Raw genomic sequence first — 26,583 nt, 5'->3', positions numbered from 1 at the left:
TTTAGAAAAGTTGTTTAAAATATAATGTATTTCTCCTCTTTTTGAATAAAAAATTCTAAGTTGTCAAAGGTTTTGTATAGTAGCACTGTACAAATCCTTAGTATTTCTATTTTCTTTTCTACAACAGTAAACATGGTAAAATGACCCCTTCAAGGCCCTTGTCTGAGGGAGGGTTGGTCCCAACCTGATAATAACAAACATAGGACACAGAGCTTTGATCAAGACCAACCAGCAAGCTATAAGGGACCACAACTAAGTATTGTACACAATTCGAACAGGAAAACCAACGATCTAAATTATATTTCCAAACGGGAAAATACCAATGAACCACATCAACAAACGATAACTGCTGAACGACAGGTACGTGAATCAACAATGACAGGTGCACAAACCTGCAGCGGTTATGACCGTAACCATACATTATAATTGCAGTTGAAGGCATTCAGAAGTTCTTTGTACTTTATTTTAACAACGAACATTTATTTAAAGGGAATATAAGTTAGGGGGAAAGAAACCAACGTTTTGTTCTGTACTGGTATTTCTATTTATATCGGAGCACTCCCGCTTGGAATAAATTGGTTTCATGCTGAAACAAATATTCTCGCAGATATTTACAGTGTTGTGGGGTGCTGATAGGTTTAAAATCGTTATATAAAGGCTAGACTGTGATTTAAAAAAACAAATGTTGAGATCTTTATATAATATTTACAATAAACGGTGCGGGAAATGGACATGATTTCATTTCCGGATGCGGGAAGCGGGAATATAATAAAAATAAAAAAAAGTCTGGTTTAAAAAAATAGGTTCGGGCGGGTCCGTCGAACAAGGAATCAAATTGGTGTGGCCTAAAAGGATAAAATGTCAAAATAAAAGCAGTCATCATTGTGTTAATATCAATCCATTAAAACAAACATATAAGTATGTAACAAAAGCACAAGATGGCATGTAGACCACGCATATTAGCACACATTAAAGACAAGAATATACAAATGTATCATAGTACTGCTGCCTATTTTACAGGTATGTTATCTATACAGTTAAGATTGACCCTAAAACATGAATCATTTTATTTTAAGAGATATATCCCAATACATTTGTAGTTCCATTCATTACATTGAGGATATATTTATAATGGTTGTAAATATGAGTGCATATCTTACAATCATTGCATGTATATGTTGGAATTTTCACCATGGTTCCTCTTTACACTTTTATCTCGTTTACATTTAATATAAGATATATTTCAAATTATGAAAAATAATGTTTATGTCACATCAATTATAAGACTTATTATAATATGCATCGTTGTTATTCTATAAATATATGTAAATTAACACTCTTATATACATGTAAGTATGTTGATTCCTAAACATAGGCAGCCCTTATCAATGTGTACCAATGCTATCTAATGGTAACATAGGCAGCCCTTATCAATGTGTACCAATGCTATCTAATGGTAACATAGGCAGCCCTTATCAATGTGTACCAATGCTATCTAATGGTAACATAGGCAGCCCTTATCAATGTGTACCAATGCTATCTAATGGTAACATAGGCAGCCCTTATCAATGTGTACCAATGCTATCTAATGGTAACATAGGCAGCCCTTATCAATGTGTACCAATGCTATCTAATGGTAACATAGACAGCCCTTATCAATGTGTACCAATGCTATCTAATGGTAACATAGACAGCCCTTATCAATGTGTACCAATGCTATCTAATGGTAACATAGACAGCCCTTATCAATGTGTACCAATGCTATCTAATGGTAACATAGGCAGCCCTTATCAATGTGTACCAATGCTATCTAATGGTAACATAGGCAGCCCTTATCAATGTGTACCAATGCTATCTAATGGTAACATAGGCAGCCCTTATCAATGTGTACCAATGCTATCTAATGGTAACATAGGCAGCCCTTATCAATGTGTACCAATGCTATCTAATGGTAACATAGGCAGCCCTTATCAATGTGTACCAATGCTATCTAATGGTAACATAGGCAGCCCTTATCAATGTGTACCAATGCTATCTAATGGTAACATAGGCAGCCCTTATCAATGTGTACCAATGCTATCTAATGGTAACATAGGCAGCCCTTATCAATGTGTACCAATGCTATCTAATGGTAACATAGGCAGCCCTTATCAATGTGTACCAATGCTATCTAATGGTAACATAGGCAGCCCTTATCAATGTGTACCAATGCTATCTAATGGTAACATAGGCAGCCCTTATCAATGTGTACCAATGCTATCTAATGGAAACATAGGCAGCCCTTATCAATGTGTACCAATGCTATCTAATGGAAACATAGGCAGCCCTTATCAATGTGTACCAATGCTATCTAATGGAAACATAGGCAGCCCTTATCAATGTGTACCAATGCTATCTAATGGTAACATAGGCAGCCCTTATCAATGTGTACCAATGCTATCTAATGGTAACATAGGCAGCCCTTATCAATGTGTACCAATGCTATCTAATGGTAACATAGGCAGCCCTTATCAATGTGTACCAATGCTATCTAATGGTAACATAGGCAGCCCTTATCAATGTGTACCAATGCTATCTAATGGTAACATAGGCAGCCCTTATCAATGTGTACCAATGCTATCTAATGGTAACATAGGCAGCCCTTATCAATGTGTACCAATGCTATCTAATGGTAACATAGGCAGCCCTTATCAATGTGTACCAATGCTATCTAATGGTAACATAGGCAGCCCTTATCAATGTGTACCAATGCTATCTAATGGTAACATAGGCAGCCCTTATCAATGTGTACCAATGCTATCTAATGGAAACATAGGCAGCCCTTATCAATGTGTACCAATGCTATCTAATGGAAACATAGGCAGCCCTTATCAATGTGTACCAATGCTATCTAATGGAAACATAGGCAGCCCTTATCAATGTGTACCAATGCTATCTAATGGTAACATAGGCAGCCCTTATCAATGTGTACCAATGCTATCTAATGGTAACATAGGCAGCCCTTATCAATGTGTACCAATGCTATCTAATGGTAACATAGGCAGCCCTTATCAATGTGTACCAATGCTATCTAATGGAAACATAGGCAGCCCTTATCAATGTGTACCAATGCTATCTAATGGAAACATAGGCAGCCCTTATCAATGTGTACCAATGCTATCTAATGGAAACATAGGCAGCCCTTATCAATGTGTACCAATGCTATCTAATGGAAACATAGGCAGCCCTTATCAATGTGTACCAATGCTATCTAATGGTAACATAGGCAGCCCTTATCAATGTGTACCAATGCTATCTAATGGTAACATAGGCAGCCCTTATCAATGTGTACCAATGCTATCTAATGGTAACATAGGCAGCCCTTATCAATGTGTACCAATGCTATCTAATGGAAACATAGGCAGCCCTTATCAATGTGTACCAATGCTATCTAATGGAAACATAGGCAGCCCTTATCAATGTGTACCAATGCTATCTAATGGAAACATAGGCAGCCCTTATCAATGTGTACCAATGCTATCTAATGGTAACATAGGCAGCCCTTATCAATGTGTACCAATGCTATCTAATGGTAACATAGGCAGTCCTTATCAATGTGTACCAATGCTATCTAATGGTAACATAGGCAGCCCTTATCAATGTGTACCAATGCTATCTAATGGTAACATAGGCAGCCCTTATCAATGTGTACCAATGCTATCTAATGGAAACATAGGCAGCCCTTATCAATGTGTACCAATGCTATCTAATGGTAACATAGGCAGCCCTTATCAATGTGTACCAATGCTATCTAATGGAAACATAGGCAGCCCTTATCAATGTGTACCAATGCTATCTAATGGAAACATAGGCAGCCCTTATCAATGTGTACCAATGCTATCTAATGGAAACATAGGCAGCCCTTATCAATGTGTACCAATGCTATCTAATGGAAACATAGGCAGCCCTTATCAATGTGTACCAATGCTATCTAATGGTAACATAGGCAGCCCTTATCAATGTGTACCAATGCTATCTAATGGTAACATAGGCAGCCCTTATCAATGTGTACCAATGCTATCTAATGGTAACATAGGCAGCCCTTATCAATGTGTACCAATGCTATCTAATGGTAACATAGGCAGCCCTTATCAATGTGTACCAATGCTATCTAATGGAAACATAGGCAGCCCTTATCAATGTGTACCAATGCTATCTAATGGAAACATAGGCAGCCCTTATCAATGTGTACCAATGCTATCTAATGGAAACATAGGCAGTCCTGATCAATGTGTACCAATGCTATCTAATGGTAACATAGGCAGCCCTGATCAATGTGTACCAATGCTATCTAATGGTAACATAGGCAGCCCTGATCAATGTGTACCAATGCTATCTAATGGTAACATAGACAGCCCTTATCAATGTGTACCAATGCTATCTAATGGTAACATAGGCAGTCCCTTATCAATGTGTACCAATGCTATCTAATGGTAACATAGGCAGCCCTTATCAATGTGTACCAATGCTATCTAATGGTAACATAGGCAGCCCTTATCAATGTGTACCAATGCTATCTAATGGTAACATAGGCAGCCCTTATCAATGTGTACCAATGCTATCTAATGGAAACATAGGCAGCCCTTATCAATGTGTACCAATGCTATCTAATGGTAACATAGGCAGCCCTTATCAATGTGTACCAATGCTATCTAATGGTAACATAGGCAGCCCTTATCAATGTGTACCAATGCTATCTAATGGTAACATAGGCAGCCCTTATCAATGTGTACCAATGCTATCTAATGGTAACATAGGCAGCCCTTATCAATGTGTACCAATGCTATCTAATGGTAACATAGGCAGCCCTTATCAATGTGTACCAATGCTATCTAATGGTAACATAGGCAGCCCTTATCAATGTGTACCAATGCTATCTAATGGTAACATAGGCAGCCCTTATCAATGTGTACCAATGCTATCTAATGGTAACATAGGCAGCCCTTATCAATGTGTACCAATGCTATCTAATGGTAACATAGGCAGCCCTTATCAATGTGTACCAATGCTATCTAATGGTAACATAGGCAGCCCTTATCAATGTGTACCAATGCTATCTAATGGTAACATAGGCAGCCCTTATCAATGTGTACCAATGCTATCTAATGGTAACATAGGCAGACCTTATCAATGTGTACCAATGCTATCTAATGGTAACATAGGCAGACCTTATCAATGTGTACCAATGCTATCTAATGGTAACATAGGCAGACCTTATCAATGTGTACCAATGCTATCTAATGGTAACATAGGCAGACCTTATCAATGTGTACCAATGCTATCTAATGGTAACATAGGCAGACCTTATCAATGTGTACCAATGCTATCTAATGGTAACATAGGCAGCCCTTATCAATGTGTACCAATGCTATCTAATGGTAACATAGGCAGCCCTTATCAATGTGTACCAATGCTATCTAATGGTAACATAGGCAGCCCTTATCAATGTGTACCAATGCTATCTAATGGTAACATAGGCAGCCCTTATCAATGTGTACCAATGCTATCTAATGGTAACATAGGCAGCCCTTATCAATGTGTACCAATGCTATCTAATGGTAACATAGGCAGACCTTATCAATGTGTACCAATGCTATCTAATGGTAACATAGGCAGACCTTATCAATGTGTACCAATGCTATCTAATGGTAACATAGGCAGCCCTTATCAATGTGTACCAATGCTATCTAATGGTAACATAGGCAGACCTTATCAATGTGTACCAATGCTATCTAATGGTAACATAGGCAGCCCTTATCAATGTGTACCAATGCTATCTAATGGTAACATAGGCAGCCCTTATCAATGTGTACCAATGCTATCTAATGGTAACATAGGCAGCCCTTATCAATGTGTACCAATGCTATCTAATGGTAACATAGGCAGCCCTTATCAATGTGTACCAATGCTATCTAATGGTAACATAGGCAGCCCTTATCAATGTGTACCAATGCTATCTAATGGTAACATAGGCAGACCTTATCAATGTGTACCAATGCTATCTAATGGTAACATAGGCAGACCTTATCAATGTGTACCAATGCTATCTAATGGTAACATAGGCAGCCCTGATCAATGTGTACCAATGCTATCTAATGGTAACATAGGCAGCCCTGATCAATGTGTACCAATGCTATCTAATGGTAACATAGGCAGCCCTTATCAATGTGTACCAATGCTATCTAATGGTAACATAGGCAGCCCTTATCAATGTGTACCAATGCTATCTAATGGTAACATAGGCAGCCCTTATCAATGTGTACCAATGCTATCTAATGGTAACATAGGCAGCCCTTATCAATGTGTACCAATGCTATCTAATGGTAACATAGGCAGCCCTTATCAATGTGTACCAATGCTATCTAATGGTAACATAGGCAGCCCTTATCAATGTGTACCAATGCTATCTAATGGTAACATAGGCAGCCCTTATCAATGTGTACCAATGCTATCTAATGGTAACATAGGCAGCCCTTATCAATGTGTACCAATGCTATCTAATGGTAACATAGGCAGCCCTTATCAATGTGTACCAATGCTATCTAATGGTAACATAGGCAGCCCTTATCAATGTGTACCAATGCTATCTAATGGTAACATAGGCAGCCCTTATCAATGTGTACCAATGCTATCTAATGGTAACATAGGCAGCCCTTATCAATGTGTACCAATGCTATCTAATGGTAACATAGGCAGCCCTTATCAATGTGTACCAATGCTATCTAATGGTAACATAGGCAGCCCTTATCAATGTGTACCAATGCTATCTAATGGTAACATAGGCAGCCCTTATCAATGTGTACCAATGCTATCTAATGGTAACATAGGCAGCCCTTATCAATGTGTACCAATGCTATCTAATGGTAACATAGGCAGCCCTTATCAATGTGTACCAATGCTATCTAATGGTAACATAGGCAGCCCTTATCAATGTGTACCAATGCTATCTAATGGTAACATAGGCAGCCCTTATCAATGTGTACCAATGCTATCTAATGGTAACATAGGCAGCCCTTATCAATGTGTACCAATGCTATCTAATGGTAACATAGGCAGACCTTATCAATGTGTACCAATGCTATCTAATGGTAACATAGGCAGACCTTATCAATGTGTACCAATGCTATCTAATGGTAACATAGGCAGCCCTTATCAATGTGTACCAATGCTATCTAATGGTAACATAGGCAGCCCTTATCAATGTGTACCAATGCTATCTAATGGTAACATAGGCAGCCCTTATCAATGTGTACCAATGCTATCTAATGGTAACATAGGCAGACCTTATCAATGTGTACCAATGCTATCTAATGGTAACATAGGCAGCCCTTATCAATGTGTACCAATGCTATCTAATGGTAACATAGGCAGCCCTTATCAATGTGTACCAATGCTATCTAATGGTAACATAGGCAGACCTTATCAATGTGTACCAATGCTATCTAATGGTAACATAGGCAGACCTTATCAATGTGTACCAATGCTATCTAATGGTAACATAGGCAGCCCTTATCAATGTGTACCAATGCTATCTAATGGTAACATAGGCAGACCTTATCAATGTGTACCAATGCTATCTAATGGTAACATAGGCAGCCCTTATCAATGTGTACCAATGCTATCTAATGGTAACATAGGCAGCCCTTATCAATGTGTACCAATGCTATCTAATGGTAACATAGGCAGCCCTTATCAATGTGTACCAATGCTATCTAATGGTAACATAGGCAGCCCTTATCAATGTGTACCAATGCTATCTAATGGTAACACTGATTATCAATGTGTACCAATGCTATCTAATGGTAACATAGGCAGCCCTTATCAATGTGTACCAATGCTATCTAATGGTAACATAGGCAGACCTTATCAATGTGTACCAATGCTATCTAATGGTAACATAGGCAGCCCTTATCAATGTGTACCAATGCTATCTAATGGTAACATAGGCAGCCCTTATCAATGTGTACCAATGCTATCTAATGGTAACACTGATTATCAATGTGTACCAATGCTATCTAATGGTAACATAGGCAGCCCTTATCAATGTGTACCAATGCTATCTAATGGTAACATAGGCAGCCCTTATCAATGTGTACCAATGCTATCTAATGGTAACATAGGCAGCCCTTATCAATGTGTACCAATGCTATCTAATGGTAACACTGATTATCAATGTGTACCAATGCTATCTAATGGTAACATAGGCAGCCCTTATCAATGTGTACCAATGCTATCTAATGGTAACATAGGCAGCCCTTATCAATGTGTACCAATGCTATCTAATGGTAACACTGATTATCAATGTGTACCAATGCTATCTAATGGTAACATAGGCAGCCCTTATCAATGTGTACCAATGCTATCTAATGGTAACATAGGCAGCCCTTATCAATGTGTACCAATGCTATCTAATGGTAACACTGATTATCAATGTGTACCAATGCTATCTAATGGTAACATAGGCAGCCCTTATCAATGTGTACCAATGCTATCTAATGGTAACATAGGCAGCCCTTATCAATGTGTACCAATGCTATCTAATGGTAACACTGATTATCAATGTGTACCAATGCTATCTAATGGTAACATAGGCAGCCCTTATCAATGTGTACCAATGCTATCTAATGGTAACATAGGCAGCCCTTATCAATGTGTACCAATGCTATCTAATGGTAACATAGGCAGCCCTTATCAATGTGTACCAATGCTATCTAATGGTAACATAGGCAGCCCTTATCAATGTGTACCAATGCTATCTAATGGTAACATAGGCAGCCCTTATCAATGTGTACCAATGCTATCTAATGGTAACATAGGCAGCCCTTATCAATGTGTACCAATGCTATCTAATGGTAACATAGGCAGCCCTTATCAATGTGTACCAATGCTATCTAATGGTAACATAGGCAGCCCTTATCAATGTGTACCAATGCTATCTAATGGTAACATAGGCAGCCCTTATCAATGTGTACCAATGTTATCTAATGGTAACATAGGCAGCCCTTATCAATGTGTACCAATGCTATCTAATGGTAACATAGGCAGCCCTTATCAATGTGTACCAATGCTATCTAATGGTAACATAGGCAGCCCTTATCAATGTGTACCAGTGCTATCTAATGGTAACATAGGCAGCCCTTAACAATGTGTACCAATGCTATCTAATGGTAACATAGGCAGCCCTTATCAATGTGTACCAATGCTATCTAATGGTAACATAGGCAGCCCTTATCAATGTGTACCAATGCTATCTAATGGTAACATAGGCAGCCCTTATCAATGTGTACCAATGCTATCTAATGGTAACATAGGCAGCCCTTATCAATGTGTACCAATGTTATCTAATGGTAACATAGGCAGTCCTTATCAATGTGTACCAATGCTATCTAATGGTAACATAGGCAGCCCTTATCAATGTGTACCAATGCTATCTAATGGTAACATAGGCAGCCCTTATCAATGTGTACCAATGCTATCTAATGGTAACATAGGCAGCCCTTATCAATGTGTACCAATGCTATCTAATGGTAACATAGGCAGCCCTTATCAATGTGTACCAATGTTATCTAATGGTAACATAGGCAGTCCTTATCAATGTGTACCAATGCTATCTAATGGTAACATAGGCAGCCCTTATCAATGTGTACCAATGTTATCTAATGGTAACATAGGCAGTCCTTATCAATGTGTACCAATGCTATCTAATGGTAACATAGGCAGCCCTTATCAATGTGTACCAATGCTATCTAATGGTAACATAGGCAGCCCTTATCAATGTGTACCAATGCTATCTAATGGTAACATAGGCAGCCCTTATCAATGTGTACCAATGCTATCTAATGGTAACATAGGCAGTCCTTATCAATGTGTACCAATGCTATCTAATGGTAACATAGGCAGCCCTTATCAATGTGTACCAATGCTATCTAATGGTAACATAGGCAGCCCTTATCAATGTGTACCAATGCTATCTAATGGTAACATAGGCAGCCCTTATCAATGTGTACCAATGCTATCTAATGGTAACACTGATTTTTCGTACCTTCATTAGGTGTTCCCGTTCGGTTTCATAGAAGAAATACTTATTCACTGGCGCTTGATTAAGTTTCATAGAAGAAATACTTATTCACTGGCGCTTGATTAAGTTTCATAGAAGAAATACTTATTCACTGGCGCTTGATTAAGTTTCATAGAAGAAATACTTATTCACTGGCGCTTGATTAAGTTTCATAGAAGAAATACTTATTCACTGGCGCTTGATTAAGTTTCATAGAAGAAATACTTATTCACTGGCGCTTGATTAAGTTTCATAGAAGAAATACTTATTCACTGGCGCTTGATTAAGTTTCATAGAAGAAATACTTATTCACTGGCGCTTTATTAAGTTTCATAGAAGAAATACTTATTCACTGGCGCTTGATTAAGTTTCATATGTTCTACATGTACATGTGGCATCAAGGACTGCTGTCAACTGTGTTTGAGGTCTTTGACTCATTATACTCAGACTACATGCTGTGAAGAACATCTTTTCTTTGGCGGTACTATGTTTATATCTCAATTTATCATGAACCTAACTGATATCTCGCTTTATATTCTGCAACCTGTAGATCTCACTACAACGACATGCAATGCAGTTGAAAGACGATATAAGATAATAACATGAATATTTGTCTTGAAGAGAAATTGAACAAATACAATGTTAAGATTCTAAACTTTGTAAACAAAACTAACGAGGAAGGTTTGCTTATGAGATGTAAAAGAGATAAAAATAAATTTATTATTCAAATTGTGACATTATTTGCAAAATTCAATTCAATCATATTATGCAAGTTATTTTCATAAACATATATGCCCTTTGGTCATGTAATCTGTGAAACATTGCTTTATTTTAGAAACAAGTTATTTAGAAGTATTTATTAATAGTTGTCAATGTATTTCGTCTAAGTTTGTCTTTACTAATGTCGCCAGCATTTACATTGATAAATCCTGTTTACTTGTTGTAAATATTACAAGTACATTTGTGTAGGCTATTATTTATCTATTAGCTATATGTTTGTGACATCTATTTGATAAAGTTTAAAGACATCGTTTCATAATTAGATATGCGCACTATTCGTTTTGCTTTAAAATTTAATCGTTGATGCAAGTAAATGCACTTACGTATCTTCGTAATCACAATTGCATCAAGAATGCATTTACTTTCATTTGAAAAGTTGTATGCTTTTTACAATTGTAAAAGAAAACCCAAATGATTATTTAATGGTAAGCGTTTGATGCCAAATAGCAAGACAGAAAATGATGTTCTAACTGTTATAAATGTTAATCTGGAATTTTGTTTATCTTATTGTGTATTGCAGGTAACATTATCTTTGTGTAAATGACATTTGCTATATGAATTAACATTACTTATTGTCTTCAGGAACTTATGTTATGCGTATTGGTACACATATTTGATCATATGTACTCTGATATTTGGTCGCGATTATATAAATTCCGGGTCACGTCTATGCATAAGTGAAGGCGTGTCACCGACGTGAAATAAACTGATGTTGATGGACTTCATTACATATGATAAGCTATTCTTGTAGGTCTATTTGTGAAGTTTAATACAATGTTTACTATTTTTGTCAGATTTTTGTCGAACTTAACCTTCAGAAAAAAATCAAGGTCAACGACAAAGTTATGTGAGACAAAACAGCAAGACTTTTTGATTGGAAAACAGAATCATTCACATGTTACAGAAGCTACGACGTAAGAAGATAATTAGCCTGTGCCAATTTTAAAGTCTTAGGTTTGACGATCTTGATCGAACTAATAACCCCGATGCAAGAAAGCTGCCACGAAGCACTCGAGTTGGTAACCATTCCAAGCTAATGATTTCATCTGAAAACGTCATGATTTTCATTTCCTGTATTATTTTTTATGTTTAAGAATGAAGATAAGAAGAATATAATATTTGTTTTTGTTCCAATTTTCATAGTACTTTCTGTAATTAAGTTAACATAAGAAAAAAAAGCATATTAACAAAATCTATGTGAAAATCATAAGCTTTTGTGGCCAACACAGATTCTGTTTAATTAGAAAACGACAAGTTAATTTTATGTTGTAATCTTATTGTTTGATCAATTTATGACTTTTCGTCTTTGAAGTTAGTGGTCGTAAAGCAATAAACAATTTGATGTCCTTCAATAAATTGTATAATTACGTTTGATTTCCTGACATGTAATAAATAATGAAAAATAATTGTATTTAAATGGTGCATATTGTGTAATTGTACTCCGTAAAACAAGAAAGTACATCAATCATCGCAAACATGGGTTCTTTGAATTTACTGAACTTAATCTTTGATACAATTTAATTTCATTGAATCTCTTGACAAAATATTTATTTTCATGTCTAATTATTTTAATATATGTTAAGTTCTTGTCTTGTTTTTGTCATTCCCTTTGGTAATTTAAAGAAAACAATTTAAATGTGACAACAACTATATTGAAGTAATACAAAGGTTAATTAAAACGATCCCTTAACAGGATTTTATACTGGCCACAGTTATTAATTCCATTGGTTATTAACATTTCACTTTTTACAATAAGTACATTTTCAAGCAATTGAAAGAATATTGATAGGCATTGTTTAAGTTAATTTAAAATGCCTAATCATTTTGTAAATGACTAAGTCTTTAAACAAAATTCTACAAATGGCCTGTTCAGATCCTGGTAATTTGTAAATAAAAGGATATATATGACAAAAACATCATGCAAAAAACGAAAATTGTATCAAGTGTTAAGTTAAAATTAGTTAGTTCGTGACTGTTTGGAACTAGCTAGGAAACTGTGTATGCTAATACTAGGTTCTTCTTACTTAAACTACGTTAAGAGTGTCTACACTTAGCAATTCAGTTGGTATTTTTTTATGATTTTTTGTCATGACCATAGAAGGACAAATTGTTTTTACATTAGAACAAACTTTACAAAAGGTGTTTAAAATAATCTACAGTAGATTAAAACCAAAAGTGAGAATCAATGGTGTTATTATTGACCAATTTAAATAGTCTTAGATGAAGGATTTTTTTATTAGTTGTTAGTGGCTTTCAACAAGTTATCAGTAACTGAGAGTACTCTCAGATCTGTACTTAGTGCCTGTTTATTGATGGGATGTACAAATAATTGACCACATCCAAATGTAGTTGTAGTATTAGTATTTTTATCCATCTGATGAGTTAAACCTTATTCAACTCATTTTCATAGTACGTTACACCACTTTCTCAGGTTAAGGGAGGGCTTGCATCCCACAAATACGTTTAACACCGCTACATTATGAATGTATGTGCTTGTCCCAAGTCAAGAGCCTGTAATCCAGTTGTTGTCGTTTGTTTATGTGCTTTCAATTTGTGCACATAAATGAAGCCGTTAGCTTTCTCGTTTGAATTTTTTAACATTGTCATTTCGGGGTCTTTTATATCCGAGCGGTATGGGCTCTTGTGGAGAGTTGTCTTATAAGCAATCATAGCAAATATTTTTTTTTATATTTATCATCAATCAAAAAGGTAAGTTCTGTAACAGATTGACCGAGCAGAACATGAAATATGACTGCCGCTAAAATTAGAGGTGAACTGGAAAAAGGACTGAAAAGTTCCCTTCCTACAGGCCATCTAAAGATCGACCAAAGAGTTCAAAACGTACAGACATTGTAGTACTTTGAAATTCTTAATTTGTGAGTTTGAATGTTCCTATTGGTGTCTTTTCCCTCTCTTTTCTTGACGTCATTATCTCCATTCAGAAAAAAACTGCACATTTATACATCCTGTAATGCCAAACAGAACCCCTGTTTATATAGCACGAGTTTTGCAAAACAACTTAGTTTTTGATTGTGATGTTAAGCTATGAGTATCATCAACGTGGCTATGAGTATTATCATCGTGGCTATGAGTATCATCATCGTGGATATGAGTATCATCATCGTGGCTATGAGTATCATCATCGTGTCTACGAGTATCATCATCGTGGCTATGAGTATATATCATAAGCTTGGCTATGAGTATCATCATCGTGGCTATGAGTATCATCATCGTGGCTATAAGTATCATCATCGTGGCTATGAGTATCATCATCGTGTCTATGAGTATCATCATCGTAGCTATGAGTATATATAATAATCTTGGTTATGAGTATCATCATCGTGGCTATGAGTATCATCATCGTGGCTATGAGTATCATCGTCGTGGCTATAAGTATCATCATCGTGGCAATGAGTATCATCATCGTGGCAATGAGTATCATCATCGTGGCAATGAGTATCATCATCGTGGCAATGAGTATCATCATCGTGGCTATGAGTATCATCATCGTGGCTATGAGTATCATCATCGTGTCTATGAGTATCATCATCGTGGCTATGAGTATATATCATAATCTTGGCTATGAGTATCATCATCATGGCTATGAGTATATATCATAATCTTGGCTATGAGTATCATCACCATGGCTATGAGTATCATCACCATGGCTATGAGTATCATCATCGTGGCTATGAGTATCATCATCGTGGCTATGAGTATCATCATTGTGTCTATGAGTATCATCATCGTGGCTATGAGTATCATCATCGTGGCTATGAGTATCAGCATCGTGGCTATGAGTATCATCATCGTGGCTATGAGTATCATCATCGTGGCTATGAGTATCATCATCGTGGCTATAAGTATCATCATCGTGGCTATGAGTATCATCATCGTGGCTATGAGTATATATCATAATCTTGGCTATGAGTATCATCATCGTGGCTATGAGTATCATAAATGTGCATCATGCATCTTATTCTGATCTCAATCAATGGAAATCGTTGGTGCATACAATATGACGAATTATTTCGACATTAATGTACTAGGTACCATGGTTTATATTTCGATAATCGATTAAAAAACTACATTGACAAGGTGAAAAAGCTCATCATAGAGACTAGGATTAACATGTTGTACACCAAATGCACGTTTTATCTACAAACTCTGATCACCGACGCTTGAATAAAATACAATACGAAGTTGAAGATCCATAATTCCGAAAGATTTTGCCAAATATTACTAACGTAGTCTATACTTGGGGTAGGAAATCCTTAGTTGTTCGAATAGTAATCAATTGATTAAGTTTTGTAATCAGTTAATTTATATCTATTACCATATAAATGTCCATTATATGCAGATTTTCGTGCTGTGTTGTTTAGTTATGCTTATTCTTTTTGTCATGATTTTAATAGAATGTCAGATGACGATAAATTTGTATTTTTATTTAGTGATGAAAATGTTTACTTTTATACTGCCAAAATCTGCTACGATATTTTACTGAAAAGAAAATGTTTATCATATTCTTAACATTTTGTATACTTTTAATTTGTTTTATGTTATATATGTATGTATGTATGTATATGTATATGTAAATAAGTACGTCTGAGTCAGTGACAACCCTACCACAGATGTATCCATCGGATCGCCATCAATGATGGTGATACATGGCTGTGTACATAATGTATATACAACTCGTCTAAACATCAACCCAACAATGTTAGATCTGTAATTTAATTTTTACGATTTTGAGAAAAGTCATGCTTAATTCAGTTAAAATATTACAAAATGCGAGTTTTAATTATTGCGTTTACAACTCAGTCGCATTATTCGCAATAATAAAAACCTCGCAATAATTTCTGAATTTACAGTATTATGTAAATGTTTTATAAGAGGTGAGACTCAAATAAAATATTGTCTTTTCTTGTCTATAATTAGAAAATACTCAGCTCTTTTCGTCCAATGAACAGTCAGATTTCCCCCCTCTAATTTCCATGCACTATGAAATGCTATACATGAATGACTTTTCATTATAGGTTAATTATAAAAGTGAACTCTTATAACTCCACCAACGAAGTTTACGATCCCCTGAGGCATTTTCGTTATCAAAAAGGTCTACTGATTAAAGATGAAAGAGAAAAGATCAAATCAAACACGTTTTGAATTTTCAAGGGCGGATCCAGCCATTTAAAAAAAGGGGGGTTCCAACTATATGTCCCCATTCAAATGCATTGATCGGTCAAAAAGGGGGTTCTAACTCCCTGACCCCCGCGCTATTTCATTCCATCCATTGAATTGTTCATTACCTTTGATTTTACATTCTCTCCATTATAAAAAGTGGTCTGGTATTTAGGTTAGAATATAACAATGAGAAAGGATCATTTTGTTCTAAATTAGTCAAACAATACTTGGTCATGTTTTATGGGACATCACCCCAGGGGCCAGTGATTGTAAATAAACACATAAATAAAAAATGTTTGTGTCGCCTTCTGTTGATAGACCAACAAATTTAAGTCAAATTTATTATACTTAAAATGTTAAATAACAAACATGAAAAACATGAAAATAAATTTTGACGTACTAAATTATAATCCTGGTACCCTTGATAACTATTGATTCTTATATAAATGTAGATTTAATGCAGGAGGTTTACTTCTTCATTTTGTTTTTGCATCAACATTAACGGAAACAATGATGTACACCTTTCATGTTAAAAGGTAAAATTTCATTTATAATGAGATGTAGTAAAAAGTAAAATCACAAAAATACTGAACTTAGAGGAAAATCAATTCTGAAAGTCCATAATGACATGGCATAATTCAAATACAAAACGCATCAAAAACGAATGGAAAAGAACTGTCATATTCCTGACTTGTTACATGCATTTTCAAATGTAGAGTAGAAAATGGTGGATTAAACCTGGTTCTATAGCGCTAACCCTTTCACTTTGATGACAGTAATTTTCAATTGCTTGCTGTAGGAAAAGGACTATTCATTAATCTGAACAGATTTTCAAGACTGAAAAAAAATAGATGAATCATGTTGAATCAATTTTCAATTACAATTAAAGCGATACATTTAGTGCAGTTCAGAATCTTCGCTTGTCATCAATTAAGAACGGTTTATTTTTGCCAGAATCTTCAGTTGCTGAGATTTATACGCAGATTTGTACGAGAAGTAACACATCAGTTCTGGAAAGACTGGAACTTGATCAAAATATCTGAACATGACTAAAATTATCATATTGAAAATATAAATATGACAAATAACTTTAAAATATCAACATCACGATTATTTTAATGGCTTGTTCGTGTTTGTAATATTGATTTTGATACAGTTTGCGTTTTTGTTATAAACGAAACTAAGTGCATACATAATGAACCACTATTTTCCTCGTGCATTTTTTATGTTTAGGACTTAAATGAGGTATAACTTTGTATTGCAGTTAAACAATACCATGATTATTTTAATAACAGAAAAAAGGATTTTTAATTGTCAATTTCTCTAATAATAATGAAATAAAAATATTCAACACACCTTTAGATGGTCTTTCTATTTTATAAGTTGGATCACCCATTTGGTTCAGATTATTTTTTAAAGAAACAGATCTTACTTAATCGGTATATTTACGCTATACCTTAGTGTGTATATTAATTAAACGTGATTGTATATAAGCTTATTTATTCATATCTCATAACAATAATAAATTTTCCATTCAATAAAAGATGAATAAATTTTCTAAGAGTAAAGTTGGTTGTTAACCATATGGTTCTTGTAATTGATCTCGTTGAATTGATAATTTTCATGCCATTATTAACAATTTTGGAATGAACATACCAAATTTAGTACGTGTCAAAAACAAATTCTATAATGGCCAAATTTATAAGTTTATGTTTACATTTTTATTTCTAAGGTAAATATCATAGATACATTTTCAACCATGAAGAGTTCAAATAACACATATCATCCATTCTTGTTGTATTGTTTTTTATATCTAAAACCGCAATTCATGGACTTGCTTTTCATAGAGTACCAAAATCTGCAATTTGTGAAAATTTACAATCTTAATAGTTGATAAATTGGACATACATCAGGCTGTTTGTTTTCTTGTTTGAATAGTATTGCATTGTTTATTTCTTGTCATTTGTAGTAAACTATGCAGTAGGAGTTTTGCTCATAATTGATCAAACGTCTAAAAAGTGATCCTAAAAAATTATTGGTATACTAGTATATATAAATTTTTTCTTAATTGTTTCATTAAAAACATATATGTAACGAGTGCCAACTTGTAAAGATATCTTAAATAATAGCTGTTTATATACATTAAATATGGTTCTTTTCACGTCGACATCTTTTTACATTTGCATATATCAATTCCATCTCTTAACTTGACCTTTCGTGATAAATTTAACGAAACATTCCTGTTTTAAAAAGTATTGATGTAAGAATTTCACAAGGCAATCTTGACAAAACGTAATAAAATAGTAACATAAGTATGGTTTTTATTTGTTAAATTATCCATGTTAATTGTCTCTTAAAGACACTTGACGTACTAAATGATAATCTTGGAATCTTTGATAACTATTTACATCACTGGGTCGATGCCTCTGCTGGTGGACGTTTCGTCCCCGAGGGTATCACCAGCCCAGTAGTCAGCACTTCGGTGTTGACATGAATATCAATTATGTGGTCATTTTTATAAATTTCCTGTTTACAAAACTTTGAATTTTTCGAAAAACTAAGAAATTTCTTATCCCAGGCATAGATTAAATTAGCCGTATTTGGCACAACTTTTTGGAATTTTGGATCCTGAATACTCTTCAATTTTGTATTTGTTTGGTTTATAACTATTTTGATATCAGCGTCACTGATGAGTCTTATGTAGACGAAACGCGCGTCTGACGTACTAAATTATATTCTAATGCAATTATTGTGTATCAATGGTTCTGATTGGGTGACATTTATCGTTAAGTTCTCTATCTCCTTGTCTGTAACTAAGGATGCCGAAATTTGGAATTGCTGAATGTATTGACATGTAATTTCTACAATAAATTCAGGTGTTAATAGTTATCAAAGGTACCAGGATTATAATTAAGTACGCCAGATGCGCGTTTCGTCTACATAAGACTCATCAGTCACGCTCAAATCAAAATATTTATAAAGCCAAACAAATACAAAGTTGAAGACCATTGAGGATCCAAAATTCCAAAAAATTATGCCAAAGACGACTAAGGTATTTACAAGAAAGGTTAAAGTAAGGCAAACCAATTAGGTTCTGAACTTAGGACAATATATTAATTAGTTGTGTTGGGTTCAAGCCAGGTATAGAACTCGCCCTCTTCGTCATTTTACCTTCCGAAATCATGTATCCATATCAGATCTTCGGTTTATTCTATGAAGTGTAAAAACTGTGGTAATTGAGAAGTACGTTTTTGTTGTTTTTTGTGATCTCTAAACCAGCGGTGGTCTCGATGATGATTTATTTTATTTAATAGGAATATGTTGAAATTGTCATGAAAACAATATAGCATAATTTATATGCCATTTTCAAATCATAGACTATTTGATACAGCTTATATTAAAACTAAATAACGACTTGATAGTTCAAATTGAATGATCAGATGAATGACAAAGGCCGTAACATAATTAGGGTTTTCCGAAAGAAATGAATTATTACCAAATAAATAGCAATCAGGAACGTTTCAATTATGAATTTAAAAAAAGTAAAGACATTTTTTTTTTATTTCTGTCATTTATCAATTGAATACTTTAAAAGCATGGTTGTTTAATAACCTGGTTGTTTTTGTGCCTAATACATGCAACAGTTTATCGATAGAGAAAGAGATGACGCTGAAGGATTGAGTACTGGTAAAATTGGCTTCACATTAAAAGATGTGGTATGATTGCAAATTATACAACTTTCAACAAGAGACCAAATGACACAGAAATAAGAAAAAGGCTTAACTTATCAGATGAATACAAATAGAAATACATCTAACAAAACACAGAGTTAACATAGAAGTATACTTATACTTATATATTTTCTCGGCTTAGTTTTGTAACTCGGATATATTTTCTCTCAATTGATTTATGAATTTTGAACACTGGTTTACTACTGTTGCCTTTACTATATACATTAACAAACAACAAAAAGACAATCAGTACAGATGTGAAAGTACTCGCAGTTACTGACTGCTAGTTTACAGTAAATAACGTTTAATGAAATCAATAATACATCTAAGACTAAAATATCATGTTTGATTGTGTATTTGCTTGTTCTAGTCAATAACATATCACTGTTTTCTAATGTTATATTATATTAAGGCATTAAAAGTGTTGAATATCAGACGTCAATTTTGTGTGTTGAATTTAGTCACAACATGGATTAGGTAGTTGACCACATTATTGTTAACTCCAAAAAATTCTGCATGGATTTGCTTTCTCGTCGTTGTTTATTTAACATTTTTGTTTTTATATTAGGCTTGGGGAAAAAGCATGTCATTAATCAATTTATAACTAAAAATTCCAAAAATTGTCCTGTTTATGAAATTAATCACGAAAGAAAGTTATTTTATCTCTAACATAGTTGGGATCCCGCTAACATGTTTAATCCCGCCACACTATGTATGTATGTGCCTGTCCCAAGTCAGGAGCCTTTAATTCAGTGGTTGTTGTTTGTTTATGTGTTACATATCTGTTTTTTCGTTATTTTTTTTTGTTTATTAAATAAGGCCATTAGTTTTCTCGTTTGAATTATTTTACATTGTCATTTCGGGTCTTTTATAGCTGACTAGTCGGTCTTGGTTTTTGTTCATTGTTGAAGGCCGTACGGTGACCTATAGTTGTTGATTTCTGTGTCACATTGGACTCTTGTGGAGAGATATCTTATTGGCAATCATACCACATCTTCTTTCTTATGAATGTCTTTCAATACAATATGTACGCCTATTTCAATATCAACAGTAACGAATATATGAATGAATAAGTAATTTTATGTTAAAAAGAAAAAAAAAACATTATAAAAGATCACTGCATAGATAGCTTATTAAAATCGTGTTATTTTAGACATGTCAATTAAACCATTGGATCATTCGGGTGTTTTTGCACGAAATCTTACATAAACTAAAAATGATTGAATGCAACTGGGAAAACAAGAAGAAATTCAATAACATGATTATTGTTGCAAATATTACTAATCCGTTTAATGTAATTTTATGTCAATGTTTCATTTCGATGAGAAACGTTAACCTTTATAAAAGGAATATTACTTCTGCTGTTATGCAACAATGCATACTTTTACTTCCTAGGATGAAGAAAATCCGCTTGGGTTCTGGAAAAATTGTATTCTATCGATAAATCATGGTGATTTATTGTTCAAGCTTTCTGGTTCTGTTCCAAAGATTAAACGTTTTTAAAAAGTCGTTATTTTTCACAGAATAATAACTTCTAAAGAGAGTGAAACAATACTGTTTGATAAAAAAATCAAGATTACTGGAAATGTTTTGTCGATTCGTCATTCAATCTTATAACTTTAAGTAGTTGAGTCACACACTAATGGAATTTCACCAAGAAAAACTAATATAAAAGACAACATCACGGATTTTGCAAACATAAAATAGATTTTTTCAAATCGTCAAAGAGAAATAATATACCGTCAATGAAATGGGCAGCATGAAAAATCAAAGCTTTTAGTTTTCATCTTAGTATCAATATTTTCTTTTACTTGAGAAAACATCTGTAGACCTAATTTTCCGGTTTGAATTAAAATTAAACCTAAATTAACAATACTAGTATGCATTATAATGTAAGGCTTTGTCAGGAACATTTTATTAGAGCAAAGAGATGAAATTGAGTAAGGAAATGGGGAATGTGTCAAAGCGACAAAAACCTGACCATAGAGCAGACAACAGCCGAAGGCTAATGGGTCTTCAATGTAGAGGGAATTCCCGCACCCGTAGGTGTCCTTCAGCTGGCCCCTAAAAATATGTATACTAGTACAGTGATAATGGACGTCATACTGATCAACTCCGAATTATGCACACGAAACTAAAATTAAAAATCATACTAGACAAACAAAGGCCAGAGGCTCCTGACTTGGGACAGGCGCAAAATTGCGGCGGGGTTAAACATGTTTATGAGATCTCAACCCTCCTCCTATACCTCAAGCCAATTTAGAAAAGTAAACGCAAAACAATACACACATTTAAATTCAGTTCAAGAGAAGTCCAAGTCCGATGTTAAAAGATGTAACAAAAGAAAATAAATAAAATGACAATAATACATAAATAACAACAGACTACTTACTAGCAGTTAACTGACATGCCAGCTCCAGACCTCAATTAAACTGATTGAAAGATTATGTCTTCATCATATGAATATCAGGCACGATTCCTCCTGTTAGGGGTTTAGTATAATACTATCATAAAATTTATGAGAAGAACATCACCCGTGTCCTGCCAATAATTGTTTTAAATTTAAAAAAAAACAAAAAAACCCAAAAATGTGTTTAGTTCCGATGCAAAGACCCTATAAGTGAATCAATATTAAAGCCAAATATGCAATTTTTATTAACCTCACAACAGTATCGTAACTATATCCCCTCTTAATAAGTCTGTTTAAATGTTTCGTAAGCTTTTGAGGTGAATACTGACATTTTTGTGATACCATAAAAGATTGGATGTGAAATACAACGTAACGTCACCTTAAAAAAATGGATAATTAACGATAGGAAATGAAAAATCGTCTCTTTTTTCATAATTTTTTGTATTAAGGTTCCCGCTAATGATATAGATAACAAGATCGAGGAAAGGGTACTGGTCATTGTTAGTATTAGCTTTATTTAAAGTAACTTCAACAGGATAAATTTCCTTAGTAACAAACTGAAGTCGTCATTATTGAGAGCCAATTTATCATCCAAATATCTAAAAGTATTATTAAATTGTTGTATCAAATGTTGTTTCGATGTGCCTTTGCTAAATTTAGTCATGAATTGTAACTCATAACAATACAAAACCAGGTTCGCAATAAGTGGTGCACAGTTAGTCCCCATTGGAATTCCAATAATTTGACGATATACGAAATCTCCAAAGCGAACAAAAATGTTATGAAGTAAACATTCAAGCGCATATATAGTATCAAAGCATCTCCAATTGACATAGTTTTATTGTTTATTGCTTCTAAAAAATGACCTAAAAGAGTTTGAAAATATGTACTCGCATTCTGACTTTGTAAATGCCCAGTTCATTAGGTATGTGATTTTTTTCCTGTACCAAGTCAGGAATATGACAGTTGTTATCAATTCATTTGATGGGTTTGAGCTTTTGATGTTGCAACTAATTTGGATTACGGACTTTCATTTATGAATTTTCATTAGAGTTTTTTTACTTTTTTGTTCAACGCGTGACTGTAAAACAGTAAGCATTGTCATTAACAAATCATCAATGAAATGCGAAAGATACAAAAAGAATACAAAAAAAACTTATACGTTGGAATACATTCTCAATTTCAATTGTGTTCATAAATACAGGCTAAGTGTACAACGCATTTGTTAGAAAAGTCTGCGTGAAGATCTCCTAAGTATATTAGGAACATTTTGAAATAAAAGTAAAAATTATCTTATTTTAACCTTTAGCTGAAAAAAGATCCTGAAAATAAATTTCAGAAAAATGCAATTTCCAACTTCTTTTCTACAAAACAGTGTAAATAGCGATGAGAAATTAAACAGAGTGGTCAAGAACCAACTCGTGGTGATCTGTTTAGATTGAAGTCATAAAAAAGAATCTTTAAGGTAGGAAGAACTTGAAATATGACACTGCTTTATTTGCGAATACATGAAAATTAGACACACCTACATTTTATTTTATAAACATTCACGGGTAATAAATAACGAAACAAAAGCCTGGTTTATATTATTAAGACACAAGCTTTCATTCAAATTTACAATTTAGATTCAATCACTCTAAATATTAACACAAAATCAAGTGCAGAAATGGTTAATACGAAAAGAATCTGTCAAATTGTTATCAATGCTAATAAATTTACAGAACACATTAAGAAACTGAAGTGCTACAATAGTCTATTTTACGTCTATATGTTTACCGTTAGGCAGATGTTTGAGGAGTATCCTAAATCGTCTGCTGAACTTTCAGTTTAGTACATGACATACTGTTTAATCAGATGTGTTGTCCAGTTTTGTTTAGATATCTCGTCTGGAAAAATACTGACAGATGGATGTTTTATTAACCTGGTAATATTAAAGATTCAGAATATAACTAGAAGTTCGAAACTGAACCTGTATTTCCATAGTAAAGAAAGAAGGGCTGTTGAAATGCAATTTTGCAAAGTCTCCATATCCGGCCCTCGATCTTTTATAAAACCTTTTTTTTAAAAACCATAGAACTATTTTCCTTTTTAATCGATATTTTTTTTATTTATTCTATTTCAAAATTCAGGGCGACGGATTTATATAAGTTCTTTTTGTTTCCAAATCCCTATTTTTCTATTGTATAATAGTATTTTGTGCACTTTTGAAAATAAAATATTGTTGAAACTAAATTCAAAAGGGAATATTAATTCGTATTGCAATTATAAGAATTTCAGAAGAAACACGTCACTGTATTGATTTTTGTTCTGTTTATAATAGTTTACCGAATAAAATATAGACACCTTCTAAAATAGAAAACATGCACGGTGCGATTGATAATTTCCTGAACACGCTGAATGCCAACTACAACATAATGGAAATTTATAAACCATAGAATTAACTAACGATTTTTCTTTTTCTTTTATTTCTATAAACTTTCTTCTGAAGAAATAAACTATTCACACAGACCTCTTATCATGTGTATGCAATGATTTGACATATTATCAGTAAATATTTTGGTTACATATTTACGATGCAAGACAGCAATCAAGCTGGAAACATAAAAACAATTGACTTTATTTATTTGTATATTCCTTAAGGTCATAAGTTGTCGTATTATACAGGAGTCAAACCATTTACAGTTTCTGGAAATTGATCAGATTAAATTGGATTGTGTGTAATTTATCGCATCTATTATACCTCTTATTTATTTACAGACGGACTTTGGTCATTTAAGCAAACATCTAGAAGTAATTGATCTTGGGATTTCATTACTTTCATAGACTGGTTGTCATTTACCAAGGAGGCATATACAAACGTTTTATTTACACTGGATGAAGTAAACGCTGTTATTGTAATCTAGCATAATAGAATGATTTATCAAAAAGGGAATCAGGTCATCAATGGCAAAAAAGGATCACTGAAAACTATCTTGTTTATATATTATCAACTATTTGACGCAAATTAGAACATGTAAGTGGTTTTAATGAAAGATACAGTTCAGGTTTGCAATGTTATGAAGGGCCATTGATTAATTAACCCTGCATTGAAATATTGATAATTTACAAAAATCTAGCCAATCAAACACTGTGACAGGCATTATGCACAATCTTGGTTTACCAGTTTTACTAGACAGACTCGCTCAGTTAAAATATAAAAGTGCTAGCTCATAAGTACGTTTGTATAAAATTCTAGTAGCGGCAACTACAAATTCTACATTCTCTGATGTTATCTGCCGTTTTCAGATGACCGGCAACTCGCACTTAAAACGAGCTCGTTACTTGAACCAACGATCACCAAATAAACCCCCTATTTTTTTTTTTAAAGTTGAACAAAATAAAGTTACAATCGAAGTAGATATATTACAACATGTGCCTGCTTAGTATTCACAAAAGTAAAAACAGACAGTCAATTTTACCAACGTTAAAAGGGTTAAAAAGCTCATTAAACAATGCAGCCGGAACTGCATAAATACTTGGCCTTCCGTCAAAGACATGTACATTCTGCCAAAGGATAAACACATAAAAAGAGCTAAGCACAAAAAGGATATTTCCATTTGAACGATGATAATGAGATGCCAGAAGCTTGAAGTAATTGGATAATGACGATGTTCCTGCTCTTCAAAAGAACTACTTAGTGTTAATTCGCCACAAAACAATGATATCAGCATGATTTGAACAGGTGCCATCCTCCAGTTAGCAACTAATAATCTCGTCCACTGTAAAGTACGTTTTACTGCATAAATTGCATTCCTAATATATTTTTATCAATAAGTAGTAATTAAAAGTTATTTATCACATGCTACGTACAAATTGAAAGTTTATTGCCATTACTTATAGTTCTTTCCGATATGTAAAACGGTGGTATTTCACCTTCCTTGTACATTGACATTTCGGGAACTAGACTAGTACATCATGCATAAACTAATAATACATAATATATATGACAAGTGATGACGTCTCGATAAAAAAGGAAATCAAACAAATCCTGCAACAAGAAATTGTCGGAAGGGATATTGTAGATATCGTGAATTCAGTTAACATATAAATACTCAGTGTGTAGAAATGTCTGGGTAGAAATCAGAGGATCACGCAGGCAACTTTGACGCAAACACAATATCTGCTCAACAATACTTTACATTTTATTGTCCTTCCTCAACCAAACAAGAAATATCTACAAATAAAAATATGATCTGGTGTACAATAACATATCAACATACTATTATGGTATGTAAACTGATTACTGTTGACTATTCAACCAAGTTTAAATTTCGTCATCATCTTTGATAGTTTTTTACCCAATGCGTGTGTTTTGCTTCTTATAAGGTTGCACTCGTCAACACTTT

At 34.0% G+C, this 26,583-nt stretch overlaps 2 protein-coding genes across 2 annotated transcripts; one reads left to right on the top strand and one right to left on the bottom strand.

The window, feature by feature from the left end:
* Nucleotides 1-1,398: 1,398 nt before the first annotated feature.
* LOC134714358 (collagen alpha-2(I) chain-like) lies at nucleotides 1,399-4,470 on the top strand. The gene has a single exon (XM_063575598.1). It carries the CDS (start codon nucleotides 1,399-1,401, stop codon nucleotides 4,468-4,470), a length of 3,072 nt encoding a protein of 1,023 aa, XP_063431668.1.
* A 10,007-nt stretch (nucleotides 4,471-14,477) lies between these two features.
* On the bottom strand, nucleotides 14,478-14,816 carry LOC134714357 (zinc transporter zipt-7.2-like). Its single transcript, XM_063575597.1, has one exon. The coding sequence runs from the start codon at nucleotides 14,814-14,816 to the stop codon at nucleotides 14,478-14,480; it is 339 nt and encodes a 112-aa protein (XP_063431667.1).
* Between the last annotated feature and the right edge of the window lie 11,767 nt (nucleotides 14,817-26,583).

The sequence above is a fragment of the Mytilus trossulus genome, chromosome 4 (assembly GCF_036588685.1).
Source record: "Mytilus trossulus isolate FHL-02 chromosome 4, PNRI_Mtr1.1.1.hap1, whole genome shotgun sequence".
NCBI classification, from domain to species: Eukaryota; Metazoa; Mollusca; class Bivalvia; order Mytilida; family Mytilidae; genus Mytilus; species Mytilus trossulus.
The sequence above is the reverse complement of the archived record's forward strand: the minus strand, read 5'-3'. Positions and strand labels throughout refer to the sequence as shown.

What these genes read in the sequence shown, in the direction of transcription:
- LOC134714358 (XM_063575598.1), top strand. Translation starts at nt 1,399, where the DNA reads ATGCTATCTAATGGTAACATAGGCAGCCCTTATCAATGTGTACCAATG.
- LOC134714357 (XM_063575597.1), bottom strand. Translation starts at nt 14,816, where the DNA reads ATGATGATACTCATAGCCAAGATTATGATATATACTCATAGCCACGAT.